Below are 16,438 nucleotides of genomic sequence, written 5' to 3' on the forward strand. Positions count from 1 at the left end.
GGACAAACGCACAAAATTAACGAGGAGTGGAAGACTGTCACGTTTGGCAAAAGGATGAAAAAAAATATGAAGAGTAAAATCCCAAAATCATCAACCAAGGTAGGTATAAATGTCAATATTTTTTATGCTAATACAGGTAAATTCCTTAGCTCTCAAACTTTAAGCTACAAAGCCCGTCCCAAAATTACTAATCTATATACAAACATTAACGGGAAAAATTCTATCACTGAGGAACACCCTCTGTACAAAACAAATTTCCAATCAAAAAGCCATTTCTCAGTCTTGATGGAGGAGGATATGGTTTTGGACAATACCATAAACCAGCCAACCGGAAAAACAAAATAAAAAATAAAAATTTACAATGATTTACAAAATAGGGACACTCCTAATGGACACGTGTCTCCAAAAAGTGAAGATACTCCTAATTACCTACAAACAAATCCTCCTAATGGTATCAGTAACCCTTCTCCCAATTATGTCTATAATACCAAACAATCTAGAAATCCTAACAATAACCTTATGCATGCCACTAATGACAAATCTTACTTTTCAACACCTCAAACAATCATGCCACAAATGGCCAATGACATGGGACACGTATCCCCATCCCAATCTATTATCTTCCTTAATAAAATCCATACGCTATCCCTCCCAAACAACATGCAAACAGGAGCTGCTATCATTACAAAAGATCCTATAATCTTTTGTGAACCCAACAATCTCTCTAATCACTCTATAAGTTCTAACTCCTCTTCAAAAATGCCAAGATTCCCTCTATCAAGCAGGAGACGCCGCAATCTCATTCAAATCCTACGACTCAACAGACTTCAAAATATGGCAAATCAAACATCACCCAACCCTCAAACACAGAATATCCCCACGATCTTCATCTAGCCTCCACTACCAGCAAATCATCAAACATTGTCTTGGGTGGAACTGGGGCTGATGGCCATGCCATCTCTTTCAACATAATGTTGAATGGAAGGGAGACAGTGATAATACTTCAAAACTCCCATTATCTAGCCCAGTTAATCTCGGATGGCAATCGTCTATCCATGAACAACTTCATGAATCACGTTTGGGTGAACAACATACTACACCCAGTGACACCAAACTTAACTCCGAACATCACTCAAATGATGATGGGAGAATGAAACATGCCACCCCACTTTGTGCAAATCCAAAACAGCTACCCAGTGATGGACCTACCTTTCTTCATACCAAAGATAGCAACAAGCATCAACCTAATTTTTACCCCTTGGGATGCATATGCAAACCAAGTTCAACCTCCCAATGCTCATTATGTAGCTCCCACACCTCACCAAAATCCGACACAGTCTCAAACTCAAGCAAATCCAACAAACCAAGTGGAAATGATGGAGGAGGCAGTGGAACCTCCCATCAAGTTAATCCCAGAATTAGTGATAGACGATTCAAATCTCGACAAGGTAAAAGTATTCATCTTTACGGAGATGCAAGAATAGAGGCAATTGCTCAACTGTCCAATGACACTTTACAAGTGTACGATGGACATAAGACCAACATCCAACCTAACAGTAGGGCAGCATGCGATGATCCTAGTACCCTTTTAGAGAAGGAACCCAGTGTATGCACCAAGAGTGCTGGAGAATGGAGACCTTTACAACTGGACCATCAACATAAATAGGCCTATCTCTTTCAACACCTGGAATGTTCGTGGTGGGAATAATGAAAATTTCATACTAAACTTAAGGGAAATGGTTGACATGCATCACCCATGTATGATCACATTGTTGGAAACTAGGATGGACAATCACATGTCTCTCATAAACCCTTTTAGCTTCTATGATATGATAAAGATTCCAGCTGAAGGACAATCAGGTGGCATGGTTATCCTGTGGGATCACAACATGGTTAATGTCCATAGCTTTGTCCGTAGAAGTCAAGAAATCAGTGCAACAACAGAGGTAATTCCCATACGAAAATCTTGAATGTTTACTTCTATTTATGCTATTACTAACAGTAATCTTAGAAATCAAATGTGGAACAATCTTATTAATATGCATGTTAATTTTAATGTGCCTTGGCTAGTAAGGGAGATTTTAATGATGTCCTAGATTCATCAGAAAAATTAGGAGGTAATCAAGTAAATAAAAACCGTTCCAAATACTTGTGGAACTGTATCAACAAATGTGACCTTATTGATATAGGGTTTAAAGGTTGCAAATTTACTTGGATTAACCGTAGAAGATAAATAAAGGTCTAATTATGGAAAAATTAGTCAAAATTCTTGCCAATAGTGACTGGATTAGTTGCTTTCCAAACGCCTCAGTCACTCACCTCCCAAAAATCTACTCTGACCATAACCCTCCGCTCCTAGAAATAATTCCTAGATCTAATATTTCCCTTCCTAAACCTTTTAGGCTTGAAACCTTTTGGTGAAGACACTATGACTTTAATAACCTAGTAAAAGATAGTTGGAAAGATACTAACTATTGAACTCGACAAATTTTTTCTAAGTAATATTAAAGCTTGAAAAGATAAGACCTTTGGTGATATCTTCAACAAACAAAAAAAGAACCTTTGCTAGGCTAAAAGGTATACAAGAATCCAAGCACTACTATAATAGCACCTTCCTACATCAATTAGAAAACTCCTTACAAATTAAGTACAACAATTACCTAAAAATTGAAAATGATTACCGAAAACTTAGAGCCAGAATCTCTTGGCTAAAAGAGGGAGATGCAAATACTATGTTCTTCCACATCATGGCCTCTAATAACAAAAGAAAAAATAAAATTATGTTTTTTAAAAATGATACTGGTAACTGGATTAATGATCCATCAGAAATTCTAACACACATAAAACAACACTTTCTAAACTCATTCAAAACTTCTCACACATCCACCAGTTGGATAAGCATACTTCATGATCCTACAAGTTTCGACAAAATTGACTTGAGAATGTTGGATAATCCCTTAATGCCCTGCGAAGTCACCAAAGCTATTTTCTCCTCCAAGCCCTTTAAGGCACCAGGTCCAGATGAGATCTATCATTTTTCTATCAGAAATACTGAAAATTTGTGGGGCCATCTGCCATTAACCTGTGCTTACAAGTTTTCCGGGATAATTCTATCCTAGAAAGTATTAATAATACATATATTTACAAATAATATAAAAACTTCTGACCAATTGGCCTTTGCAATACAGTGTACAAAGTGATCACAAAAATTATTGCAAAAAGATTAAAACCCTTTCTCAATGACCTGATTAGCCCATACCAATCAAACTTTATCAAAGGTAGGAGAACTGGTGATAATGTGATTATAATCCAAGAAATAATTAACCAATTCAAAAAGATCAAAGGGAAAAAGGCTAGTATGATCTTAAAAATAGATTTAGAGAAAGCGTTTTGATCGACTTGAATTGTCTTTTATCTATTGTATGCTCAAATTCTTCAAATTTCCTCCATCATTCTCTAAATTAATCATGAATTGTATTTGTACTAGTAACACAACAATCCTAGTCAACGGCTCAACTACTGAATTCTTTAAACCAAGCAGAGGCATTAGACAAGGTTGTCCACTCTCACCCTATATTTTCATACTCTGCATGGAAATGTTTTCTCGCCTTATCTCCCATGAAGTTGATATTTGCCAATGGGACCAAATACACCTTAGTCTCCGAGGTCCTAGAATATCTCATCTATTCTTTGCATACGACCCCACTCTTATGGCTAAAGTGAATGAGAAGTCATGCAACTCAATCAAAAAATGCCTCACACTCTTCTACAGTCTATCTGGTCAAAATATCAATCTACAAAAATCAAGGGTCATTTTCTCTAAGAACTGTGCTCCCAGCGTAGCTAAGGAAGTGGCTAATTTTTTTGACATGCACACTAGCAATTCCTTTGGAAAATATTTAGGATACCCCATACTCCAGAATCAACCAAATCCTAAGGACTACCAATTCATAATTGATAACATGCAGAAAAAATTTACTGCCTGGAAAGCCAAATTCCTCAATATTGCTGGCAGGACAACCCTAGCAATCTCTTCCTTAAACTCAATCCCCATCCATGCCATGCATTATTCATACCTCCCAATAAAATACTCAACCAAATAGATCGTATTCAACGTAATTTTATTTGGGGATCAACTGATGATGCTAAGAAACTTCATTACGTAAGCTGGAACAACATAATCAAATCAAAGGGGGGTGGGAGGGGGTCTGGGCCTAAAAAAGGCCAAAACAAAAAACATAATTTCCCTAAGCAACCTTGCGTGTAGGATCCTTTCAAAACCAACTACTTTATGGTCCAGAATTATCATCGCCAAATATGCCAATAACAAATCTAAAATACCAACCTCCTTTATTTGGAAAAGTATCTTAAAAGGGTGGTCCATCTGTTCAAAAGGCATAAGGTGGCAACCAAGCAAGAACTCTAAACTTGACCTATCTCCATTTGGATTCCAAACCTACAACCTCTAAGGAATTGCATTGAAGGACCCCTAACCAAAATAGATTCAACTCTGAGGGTCAAGGATATAATCTCCAATGGTGAATGAGATCTATCAAAAATCTCTTTCAATATTCCAAAAGATATTAAAACAAAGATTGATCAAATCCCTATGCCTCTAAACCACAGAGACAGTGACACCCCAATCTGACACCTCAATTTTAATGGTTGTTTCAGCAGCAAAAGCTGCCTTAATATTATCAACAATAATACCACAATCCCCCAGTACGATTTCATGTGGATATGGAACCTTAATTGTCCTAACAAATTAAAATTCTTCCTTTGGCAATGCCTCCACAATAGAATTTCTTGTCGTCAATATCTCCACCACATTGGCATTAACATCGACAACCTCTGCCTTGTGTGTCGAACGGAGGAGGAATCAATCGTTCATATATTCATCAGATGTCCCATAGTTCATTCATTATGGAATAAATTGGGTTTGGGAAACCTAATCACTGGTATCACGCAACACTAGCTAATGCACATTAAAGGTCTTAGCCCTAGCAGGAAACCACCTCATATTGAATGGGAAGACCTTCTACCTTTTCTAATATGGGGAATATGGCTAAATAGGAATAGTAACAACATCAACAACACTAACCATATACCATCTTTTAAAAAAATCATCAACCACTCGCTTGAGTTTCACTACTTGGCTACTACAACCCCCCCCCCCCCCCCCAAAAAAAAAAACAATTTCTATTCAAATCTATTGGCATGCACCCCAGAAAGGTTGGTTAAAATTAAATATAGATGGTGTATTCATAACTCAAAACAATGGTAGGTGGTGTATTTAGACAGCAATGGGAAATTGATATTAGGCTTTAACAAATATTGCAATGGTATATTTTTCCTACATATTGAATTGCAGGCACTTCATGAAGGACTTCAATTGGCTATCATTTTGATCCATTTCCGCTAGAAATAGAAACGGACTCGACGAAAGTAATGAATGCTATCAATAATGGACATGCAACTTTATCTAATCTAATACATCATGCAGGTCATTAATGCGCCAGAAGAAGGGCCTTCTACTACGACATAATTTCAACAAGGAAACTCAGTGGCGGACGCACTAGCCAATGAAGCAAAAAATAAGGAAAATAAACAATATAAACCAGGAAGCACAAAATTTTTTGCGGATCCACCCCCTTTTGAGAAGCATCTTCATGCTAAGGATATGTACAGGGAAGGCAACTGTACGAAGCACGTGCCTATTTCTATTTGTAATATGCTTAAGACTTTAAGCAATCAAAATATTACTAGTAATAGTACTCTTTTGTATGCGGGATACCTACCCTATGGCCACTACTATAAACAATATGGCATGTAGTATGTCAACCTATATTTAGTAAGTAATATTAATCATTAACCAAAGTAATATAAATCCTTTGGTTAATGACTCCAAAAAAAAAGTACTCCCTCTGTTCTAGTTTATGTGAACCTATTTCCTTTTTGGTCCGTTCCAAAAAGAATGAACCCTTTCTAAATTTGGTAACAATTTAGCTTAAAGTTACAACTCTACCCTTAATGAGAAGCTTTTATAACCACACAAATACTCTGAGCCCCATTTGGACTTGTTTAGGACCATAATTCCAAAAGTCTTCATTTTTTTCTTAAACTCCGTGCCCAGTCAAACAGGTTCTCATAAATTGGAACGGAGGGAGTAATATTAATCCTTTAATTACTCAAAAAAAAAAATCCTTTAAAAGCTGCAGCCTGCAAGTGCTTCGAAAAGAAAAGATTTCTCAAATTTTTGTCTCACAAATCCAACGGCTCAGATTCGATCATCACATTCATCACCGTCCTCTCTACATTTCGTCCCTTTTACACCATATAAATATAGAAACGTAAAGGGGTTTCACTTCAACCCTAGCCGAGAGAGGATATTTGTTTTCTCCGTCAATCGACGTTAATCTACAGGTGAGTGATTTATCCTTCTGTTTCCGCTAGATTTAATTAATTCCGCATTTTTTTCCGTTTTTACGGCTTTGATCTTTAATATTAGGGTTTTTTCTCTTTAATTTTTTTTAAAGATAAGTTCGATGAGAACGAGATTGATGAATTACACGCTTTTCACCTTTTCCCCCATCAACAGTAACAACTATTAAGCCTCAATTCGACGCTAGTTAGTGTTTATGAATCTCACTATAATTTATCTTAAAGAAAAAAAAATCATCAACTTTTTCTAAATTGAGCTTTTGTTTCTCGGATCTCGCAGTTTTTTTTTCATCAACAACAACAACTATTAAGCCTCTATTATAATCTAGTTAGGGCTGTACGATTCTCACTATTGTTTATCATAAATCGAGTTATAAAAAAGTAAAAATTCAGCAACTTTATAAATGTATTTGTGGATAAATCGAGCTTTTGTTAAGGCGATCTCGCAGTGCTCTTTTCATTATTATCATTTTTATGATTCTTTTAGGCAGACTCCATCTAGTATCGGAGTGACATGTAGATGTTGATGTGACTTTCAGGTGTTTGCTCATTTGTATATATTAGGGGTAGGGGCAGGGTCCAACTAAAACTGCTTTACTTCGCCGTTTGGGAGGTTTTTTTTGGGTAAATTTTCTGAACTTTAGAGTTTAAATTCCTTATTTTTTTTTTGCATCTGATTTGAATTTTTTATGGATAAAGAAAGCGGGTAATTCTTCAATAGGTTCAACTAATATAAATGGGTGTTACTAGCTGCTTCTCATTTGCAATTTTTTAACACCCTTTGATTCGGAGATACATAGGTTCGTGATGGTGCGTGCAAAAGGCAAGGCCAATGCTTCAACTAAACGATCAGTGTCCAAAGCAGATGTTGCAATTGCTTCTGAAGCTGATACGACACTTGACTCCAGTGAGGTGGAAAACCACATAGAAACTGGAGGCTCGGTTGCGTTTTCAGTGGAAACAGCAGTAACTGAAGAAACAATGATCACTCTTGTAGAAGAAGAAGAAGAAAATGATGGAGCTGAAACTGAAACTTTAGAGGGAGAACATGCTATGGAAGAAGAAGAAAATGATGGAGCTGAAACTGAAACTTTAGAGGGAGAACATGCTATGGAAGAAGATGAAGATAATAAAGAAAATGAAGTTTTTGGAGGAGGAGATGAAAAATGTGGTTCTGATAAGGAAGAAGAAGAAGATGCTATTAGTAATGATGAAGGTAATAACCAAGAAAATACCATAGAACAGGAAGATGGTGAACAGAACATAGATGATAAGCAAGTAGGAGATGCTGCTGGTGTAGACAAGGATAACCAGGAAGATGACATGCCAAAACAAGAAGATGAAACAAATGCAAATGAAAAGAATAAAGAGAAAATAGAAGGAAGTTTGAATCAAAAAGCTAAAAAAATGAAGAGAAGAAATAATAGGAAGAGAAAGGCAAATGGAAGCCCCCAAGAGAAAGGTGAAAATAATCAAGTTATGAAGAAAGTAGCCTCTAACGGTAAGGTTGGGAAGGACTTGGGAAAATTGGAGTCAAATGATGATGAGCAAAGCTCTAAGAAAGTTGCCTCTGGAGGTAAGTCTAGAGCGGCTCCTCAAGGCAAAGACGAGCCCGAGTCGTCACACAAGAAGTTGTCCTCAAAGAAGAAGGCTAAGGGCATGGGTATGATCTTTATGTGCAACTCCGAGACAAAGAAGGATTGTTATCGTTATAAGGTTCTAGGGTTGCCGGCAAGCAAGAAAGAGACGGTGGAAAAAATTTATAAAGGGATGAGGCTTTTCCTTTACGATGTTGATTTGAAGTTGATGTATGGGATCTACAAAGCTGCAGAACGTGGTGGCTATAACATTGCACCCAAGGCTTTCAAGTCTCAATTTCCTTCTCAGGTTAGCTAGTTGTGCTATCAATGCCTTCTAACCTTTAATTGCTTCTCTTCGTAGTTTTTTTGGCTATGAAGTATATTTCTAGTTGAGGACGTAAGAGAGAAGTACCATTTAGAGGATAGCATATAGTTTTGTTAAATGCATGTTTAAGCACATTTAACCTTGATGTTTTAAGTAAGGTGTTTGTAGGGTGTTCATTCGTCGGAGCGGTTCAATTTTATCAAATGTTGGGTTGGCTTTTTGATTTTTGGGTTTCTAGAAACAAAATAGAACCGAAATAAATTTTGTTTGGTTCAAGTTTTTCCATCAATTTGGGCTTGAAAGGGACGAAAAAAGAATATAACTTTATAATAATTTATTATATGTGTAAATTCAAATAATCATATTCTTTTAAAATAAGGTAATAATAGAATTTAATTGATTTACATAAACATACATAATGCAAGTAGTTATATATATATATATATAATTATCTAATTAAATTATTATAATATTTATATTTTCTCAAAAAGTTATTACTCACTTCGTCCCAATTATGTTATGTTTGACTGGGCACAGTGTTTAAGAAAGAAGAATTTTGAATCTCATGGTCTAAAACAAGTCCTAGGTACTTTCGTGGTTATAAATTATCTCACTAATAGTAAAATGAGAAGTTTAAAGCAAAACTATTTTTACATATATAAATACGTCATACTTTTTGAGACAAATTAGAAACAAATATGCATTTCATAAATTGGTATTGAGTGCGTATATGATATAGATATTATGTATTAATTCGTTATTTGCTTTGTTAGGTTATATTTGTAGAAAATAAAAGGCCGAACCGAAGTACCAAATTTTAAAGTCAACCAAAGATCGGGAAATTTTATTTGGCTTTTATCGAAGTATGAAAACCCATGGTTTTAAGCTTGAATCTAGGTGTGACTAGGGTTGGGCGCTTCACTTTTCTAAGGGTCCGCTTTAATGTAGGTGTCAAGGAGCTCCCTTGTAAAAAGGGTAGGACTAAACAATAAATAGACCTACCCTAGGACTTTGGTCTAGTGGTAAGAGCGTAGCTTTTGATGTTTGGGTTAGGCACACATCATAGGTTCGAACCCGAGTTCAGACATAACTTGGTATTTAAGTGGAGAAGAATAGAGGGGTGGGCCGGTCATCGGTTGACATTCGAATTGCGTGCCTTTAGCCCTTGAGATTTTCTCGATTATAAAAGAATGTTAGATTTGGCGAAGATGTATCAATTGCTAGGTAACCTATGAAGGAGTGTGTTAGTGTCGAGGAATGTGAACTAGAAACTTAGTATAAGAGATCTAAATTAGATGCTTAAAATTGTGGCTTTTCATTTGGCACCCAAAGGTGTGGTCTAGTGGTCAAGGAAGTGGATTGAGAACCACGAGGTCTTAGGTTTAAATCCCAACAAAGGGAAAAAAATTAGGTGATTTTTTCCCATCTGTCCAAGCCTTAGTAGACAAAGTTATTTGGTACTTGTGCTAGTGGGATGTAGCAGTACTTCATGGATACTTCATGGAACTAGTCAATGTACGCGCAAGCTGGTTCGGACGCCACAATTATCCAAAAAAAAAGTTGCCACTTTTCATTTGAATTATGAATTTAAAATGGGTTTTCAATGTGATATGTATTGTTTTGTCATATATATTGTGTTGCAAAGGGGCTTGGTTAGGGCACACTTGGCTTGTAGCATTGGCATTTGGGAAGCTCAAGTCATGTACTTTGCCTTGCTTAAGTGATGTATTAGTGGAGGCACCATGACGCTAAGGCGTGCATGTTATTCGTAGTGGCTTTTTCTTTAACCGATATTAATAAATAATAATTTTAGCTAAAAAAGTTGTATACAACTCCTTTGAAACTTCATATGATATTGCTACTATTTGGGGAGTCAAACTACTTTTTCTTTAATTACTAGTTTAAACCTTTTTGTTTATTGATAACTACTATTGAAGACTAGTTGAAAAGTTAAGTTGCACCTTTGTATCTAGAGCAAAAATTTATAATGGTATTAAAACCTGATTGACATAGTTTTCCTTAATTATAGTTACACATCTTTTAATCCATATAATTTTTCTAATGTTTATTTATTTTTGTTGCATTATTATACATTATTTTATTTTTTCATTTGCTCCTTTTTTAGATTTTTCGTATTTGAAAACGCTTTGATTTTAAGCTTTCTATATTATGCTTAGACATAATGACACGTTTTAAGACCACACTACAGAAGATAGTAATATAAGCTATGTTTAAAACTACGTTCTATTTGTAAAGACTAAAGTAGAAAATCGAAAGAGAAAGTAGGAAATAGAAAAAATAGAAGAAAGACAAAAACAAATAGCCCGCTGCCTGACCGGCCCCTAATTGACCCACTATAAAGGTTAGGGGTTGTGGAGTGCCCGGGCTGTCCATTCTAAAGTTTTAGCCTGTCTAGGACCAACCCACTTGCCTTGTATAATATAGGACCAAGACCACCGCACTTGCAAAGTATAGTTCTGGGCGTACATGTGTGCTGATCACTGATTATGGAGGTGATTGATTTCGAGAACAATCTTTCAGGTGACCATCATTTATATAAATCAACTAGTAAATTCTTGTAAGTTGTAACTTGATATTTTTCGCTCTACTGAGGTGTGTAGACTGTAGACAACCAGGAAAAAAGAAAAAAAATATCAGAGAAGATCTTTAGAAATTAAGAAGTTGCCCATTAAAAAAATGAAAAAAAAAATTACTTTCTTGTCCTTTGAGGGTAAGGAGTTTCCATTATTAGGTGCTATTCAGTTTTCTTGTTATGGTTTAAATGATTGACTTTGTATTTGGGAGTACATTCATTCCGTCATTCGAAGTGCTTTTAAATGTCCTTAGAATAATTAAATCCATTGAATTGGCAGCTGAATGAAACATCCAGGTAAAGTCTTTTCCTCATTTAATTGGGAAATATGAATGGGAAACAAGTGAGCCTCCCATCTAAAGAAAAGGAAAATAAATAGAAGATGGATTTTCCTGTAAGATTGTTGGTAGCAGGTAAAATTCTTTATAGATTTTGTATTATCCAAAATAAATTGGAGAATACAATGTCCGGAAAGCATTATAACTTTTACTCTTATATTTGAAATTGTTTTGTCAATAGTGTTCCTTAGAGGTAAAGTGTATGTCATAATGGGCATAGCCAAGAAAGGATAGGTGAGATGTTGAATTTTGATCGGTTTAAAAGTCTGTAGTTTTTCCATTTGGGAATCAAGTCTAATTTGTCCATTTAGGATGTGTGGTATAATTTAGACAATGTCATGGTCATTTCTGTCATTGAATGGGTGTAAAAGTACTTGATATCTGGTAATGGTGAGCGCTTGAGCATGTGAGAATTGTTTTAGTGATGATACTGAGTATTAAATGGTGAAAATGGTTGTGATGAAACTACTCATATTAGAATAAGGTTACTGGTTTGTTACCCTTTCTCAAAAAAAGAATAGGGTTACTGGTGAAAAATGATTTAGTCTCATCATTTCTCCTTGTTCGGAGTATAATACGTTTGTTTGAGGCAAACAAACCCTAGAAAATAATAAATAAGTTCATCAAGGAAAAACCCTTTATTCCTTTGAATTAGTGGGCAAGAGTTAATTTGGTTCTAGACTTCTAGTGCCTATAATTTATAATTTGGTAGTACCTAACCTTAGGAGACAACCAGTAGGCAATTAAAATTCAGGTGGTGATCCATCTTTATGTGTATGTACACGCATATTCGTATAACAGAAAGGCAGAAAAGATAAAGCAGGGGGTTTCAGTATCTAATTTTCAAGTGAGGTATTGCTCTTTATGTTCAATTGTGTGTTGGCGCATATAACAACCAAAGCAGTTATCAAGTACCTGTGGTTTAGTCTGATGACCCCAAATAGAGTTCCATCCTTCTATTCCTTTGATAGATATATCTCTAGGTTCTAATTTTATAATCTATTCGTTTGATATATACAGATTGTAAGTTTATTAGTGAAGTATCAAAACTCAAAAAGGCAGCTTCACGTACAACTATAGGATACAAAAGACAATTCAGGAGTAGAATTAGAACTTTTTCTCCTTGTCGCTCCCAATATAACGCACAATATTTTTAACTTCAAACACATGTTCTTGTTGGAGGGGCTTGATTAGTGACGTTAAATATTTTAAGTCAATTTTATCCATCTTCATGTACAAAAGCCTTACTAAGCAGTGGTGTCTTAAGCTTGCTTGAGAGGCGCCTAAACCCTGAAGATAGGTCCAAATGTAGGTAAAAATTCTTGCATTTTTGTTGTATATGATTTGATGTGGGTTAAGGCTAAGCTTTTCCTTCTTATTTACTTCTCCAATTGTAGCCTTAATTTCATGCTCCAAACATTGCAACAACAGCTACTATGCCTCATGCTCCCGACACTAGATATAAAAAGATTTGCCTTTTGTTTTGCTTAAGTTAGATGGATATAGCATAATTGTTTCCTAATTTGATCCACAAGGTAATGGCATGTTTGGGCGAAGAAACCTTTGAGGCATGATTGGTTTGACAATATTGTTTTGATTTCCCTTGTATATATTTGTGTCTGTGTGAGGTCAGGATTTTGCTCCATTCCTTTTTCCTGTTTCCTTCTGCCAATAGAAAATGACATCACTGTGATACTGATTTTAAAAAAAATGTTACCTCTCTATAGCTCTTAAGGCTGACAATGGGATCAGTGTTGTGCGATGCCTTGTAATAATCGTCAAGTATCTACATCAGTAATCTGGTGCTCTAGCATGCATACACCTACCACTTGTTTGTATGCTTAGAAATGTTGCGAAGTTGCATATAAATCACTTCCAACCAAGAGGTTGTGTCTTCGAGTCTCCCCAAGAGCAAGGTGAGACGTTCTTGGAGGGAAGGATGTCGGAGGTCTATTTGGAAACAGCCTCTCTACCCCAGGGTAGGGGTAAGGTCTGCGTACACACTACCCTCCCCAGACCCCACTAAGTGGGATTATACTGGGTTGTTGTTGCATATAGATCACTTCTCTTCACGTTTTCCATGAGTGGTTGGTTGCTTCAAATTTAATGTTTCCATCAGAATTGGTATTAGAGGATTTCGTCCGATTGTCTATATTTTACCACAAGGATAGTATGGGCGTCTTATTTCCTGGGTCTTGGTTATGGGGAAGTTACAACTTGCTATTTTTCTGATGGAAATTTCTAAATAAGAAATCTTGCTTTTTTTTTTTTTGGATAGGTGATCCTGCTATTAATTCATGTTTGATATGTGTTGGTATTGTCTACAATTCCTTATAAATTTTTTTATTTCCTTGTAAACCAAATGCAAATGAGGTATTACTGAGGTTTTTTTTTTGTCTTTTCCTTGTTAGGGATCCAAAAGACTAATTTGTGCATAGGATCTTGATTACCTAGGCACATTTTAGGTCTTTGAGCTTAAGGTCTAGTGCTTGTAAATCACATAATCTTAACTCTTTAGTGGTTGCAAAAGTTATAAATTGTACCGAATCGAACATTTACTCGCCATTATATGGTTTTATGTGTTTCTGAGTATCTTGGAAGATTTTAAATGAGACTGAGATGCCAATGTTATGGCGAATTCTACACTGAATATGGTTTTTCTTTCCTGTGAACCCTAATACATACCAAAATAAGTTAATAGTAATTAACACAAGGCAGATCTTCCATTTTCTTTATCTCCACCTCAATAAAGAAGGCAAATCTTCTGTCATATCTTCAAATTGATGTTGAGCAATTCATCAGATAAATGTGAGGAGGGTTTGGCTTGGTAGAGACATAGGTAGAAAGCAATTATTTTAGATATTTAATCCCATCATAGTCAGAGTGCATAAAAAAGAGACTTATGAAGTTATTTTAGCTTTCATCGAGTTAAAGCTTGCTGCATAATTCTTTCATTAATGGGCAAACGATACAATAATTACTGTGACTCCTAGTCTTTCCTATGCCAGTTCTGGCAAGGATTGCTCTATGAGAGTTTGAACAATATTTTACCTTGAGTGCCTGTCTTTATGTGTGAGGAGTTCCATCACGTTCCTGTGTGCTTGTCTGCCAGAGGTCTGTTTGCGGCTGGTGGCCCTGGGGTTTAGGAGGTTGTAAATGTAGAAACCTACTTCCCTTGGAGGAATTATGTGTGTCTGTTGTACTGTGTGTGAAACCTAGGGTCTTGGTTTGTGCGGCGAATTCGTCGATGAATATATATACTAGAATTCTACTGGTGCTTCTCTTAGTGTGATAAGTGGGATTTTTTTACTTGAACATTTTGTGTTAATTTTTATTGGAAATTGATTTTAGGTTCGCTTTTCTGTTCTTGAGGATTGCTTACCACTAGCAGAGGAGACGTTCAGGCAAGCGATTAAGAAGAACTATTTCACAAGGTCAAAGTTTGATTGCCTATTGTCCTCTGAACAGGTACTCGATCCATCTTGTTTGTGTTTATTGGATATCTCAGGTTAAGCTCTATTTGTAAGTGTTGTCAGTCTTCAGTTTTCTTGCGAGTCTCGGCACCTACAATTTGTTTGCATATCTTTTGCTAATTGCTAGGTGAAGGACCTGTGTAAGCTTTTCACTGCTGCAAGCAAAGGTTCCAGGTCCAAAGACACACGGCTTGGATTTGAGACCCCTGCGAAATCCAAGCGAGACAGAGTTAAGAGGCGGGGTCGGGATGGCAGAAGACGGGCTGAACGTGCTCGACGACCTGAGCGGGTTGAAGAGCGTGGGTACCGTGAGCGGGTTGAAGAGCGTGGGTACCGTGAGCGGGTTGAAGAGCGTGTATACCATGAACGTCCTCATTTTCATGAAAGGGATTTAGTTACATCTCCATTGGTGCCATTAGCCCCGCTTCAACCTTTACCACCACCTGCTCCTGTTCAATCTTATGCATATAGTAGGACTTTGAGAACAGATCCTTATAGACGGGACACAGTGATACAGCATGATGATACTTATAGGCAGAGCCGATTGGTGGAACTCCCTGATGCTTATAGGCGGGACACAGTGCTAGGCAATCCTGATGTTTACAGAAGACAGGCAGTAGTAGAGCCACGTGAAACAGTGCTAGGCAATCCTGATGTTTACAGAAGGCAGGCAGTAGTAGAGCTACGTGATTATTACAGACAGGATGGATTCCCAGAGCGTCGTGAATATCATCAGCCACTGAGTTTGGAAACTAGACTCCGGGATGATATTGGGATCAATGATCCCTACGTGTCATACCGTGAGCGTGTGTCATACCATGATCCTGTGAACTCGGCACGCTCAGAGCCTGAGTATGACCCCCCTCCTGTGGGTTTGCGATCAGTTTACCGTCATGGTGGTACTAGAAGTGTGCTTCCTGAGTACCATTCATCTGCAGCAAGCTCTCTTTACGAGTACCCTCGTCAACCTCAGTATCGATATTAGTTTCCAATAAAGGTACTACCATCACATGGGGCTCTGTTAATTGTTACCATCAGAATTACGCAGCCTAAAACTTGTGATTGTAGTTTGAGCTGTATTCCGTGTTATTCCTCAATTCTCTCCCTAAGCAAGATATTAGCAGATGATATGCCTTTATTCCGTGTTTAGGTTAATTATCATCTTCTTTGCAGAATAGACAACCTTTATGTGCCAGAGTTCTTTATAGACTTTGGTGGTCGCCTATTATTTTGCTACGTAGTAGTATATGACTTACCTGTATCCGTAGGTGGTTAAGCAGACATTATATTCTTGTCATTTTTTGGCGTTTGGTTCAAAAACTTGAAAGAGTGTTTGCAAAAGATTCCGTTGTTGATTTTCAGCAAAAACTGAAACTGTTTAAATCATTAATATAGTATCATTGAAAATTCAAAGCAAATGAAAATAAAATGTCGGTCCACATCGAATGTTATGAGCTCTATGAGGTAGACACGCACGCTAAGTTTTTTCAAAGATATATGTTAGAAATAGAACCAACGTATTTTTCTTTCATATATCCATCTTTACATATGGTACTAACTCTCAGTTTAATCATCTTTAATTGTCCTATTGCTAGCCCCCAGGCACGTAAGTTGTACCTACGTTGAAAATTTAACTTGGAGATTAGGGTTTAAGATGCTGCAAAAACAAAAAATAGTAGGTGATTTCT

The 16,438-nt window shown here is 36.6% G+C and overlaps 1 protein-coding gene across 1 annotated transcript; it reads left to right on the forward strand.

Annotated features, from left to right (window-relative positions):
- Positions 1–6,268: 6,268 nt before the first annotated feature.
- Positions 6,269–16,091, forward strand: LOC107829231 (uncharacterized). Its single transcript, XM_075249232.1, has 4 exons — positions 6,269–6,423; positions 7,242–8,328; positions 14,629–14,745; positions 14,878–16,091. The coding sequence occupies exons 2-4, from the start codon at positions 7,249–7,251 to the stop codon at positions 15,733–15,735; spliced, it is 2,055 nt and encodes a 684-aa protein (XP_075105333.1). The 5' UTR covers positions 6,269–6,423; positions 7,242–7,248; the 3' UTR covers positions 15,736–16,091.
- The last annotated feature ends 347 nt before the right edge of the window (positions 16,092–16,438 follow it).

Source organism: Nicotiana tabacum, chromosome 3, assembly GCF_000715075.1.
Source record: "Nicotiana tabacum cultivar K326 chromosome 3, ASM71507v2, whole genome shotgun sequence".
NCBI lineage: Eukaryota > Viridiplantae > Streptophyta > Magnoliopsida > Solanales > Solanaceae > Nicotiana > Nicotiana tabacum.

Coding starts and splice junctions, on each gene's coding strand:
- LOC107829231 (XM_075249232.1), top strand. CDS start 7,249: ATGGTGCGTGCAAAAGGCAAGGCCAATGCTTCAACTAAACGATCAGTG. Junction 8,329..14,628: donor AGTCTCAATTTCCTTCTCAG/GTTAGCTAGTTG, acceptor AATTGATTTTAG/GTTCGCTTTTCTGTTCTTGA. Junction 14,746..14,877: donor GCCTATTGTCCTCTGAACAG/GTACTCGATCCA, acceptor GCTAATTGCTAG/GTGAAGGACCTGTGTAAGCT.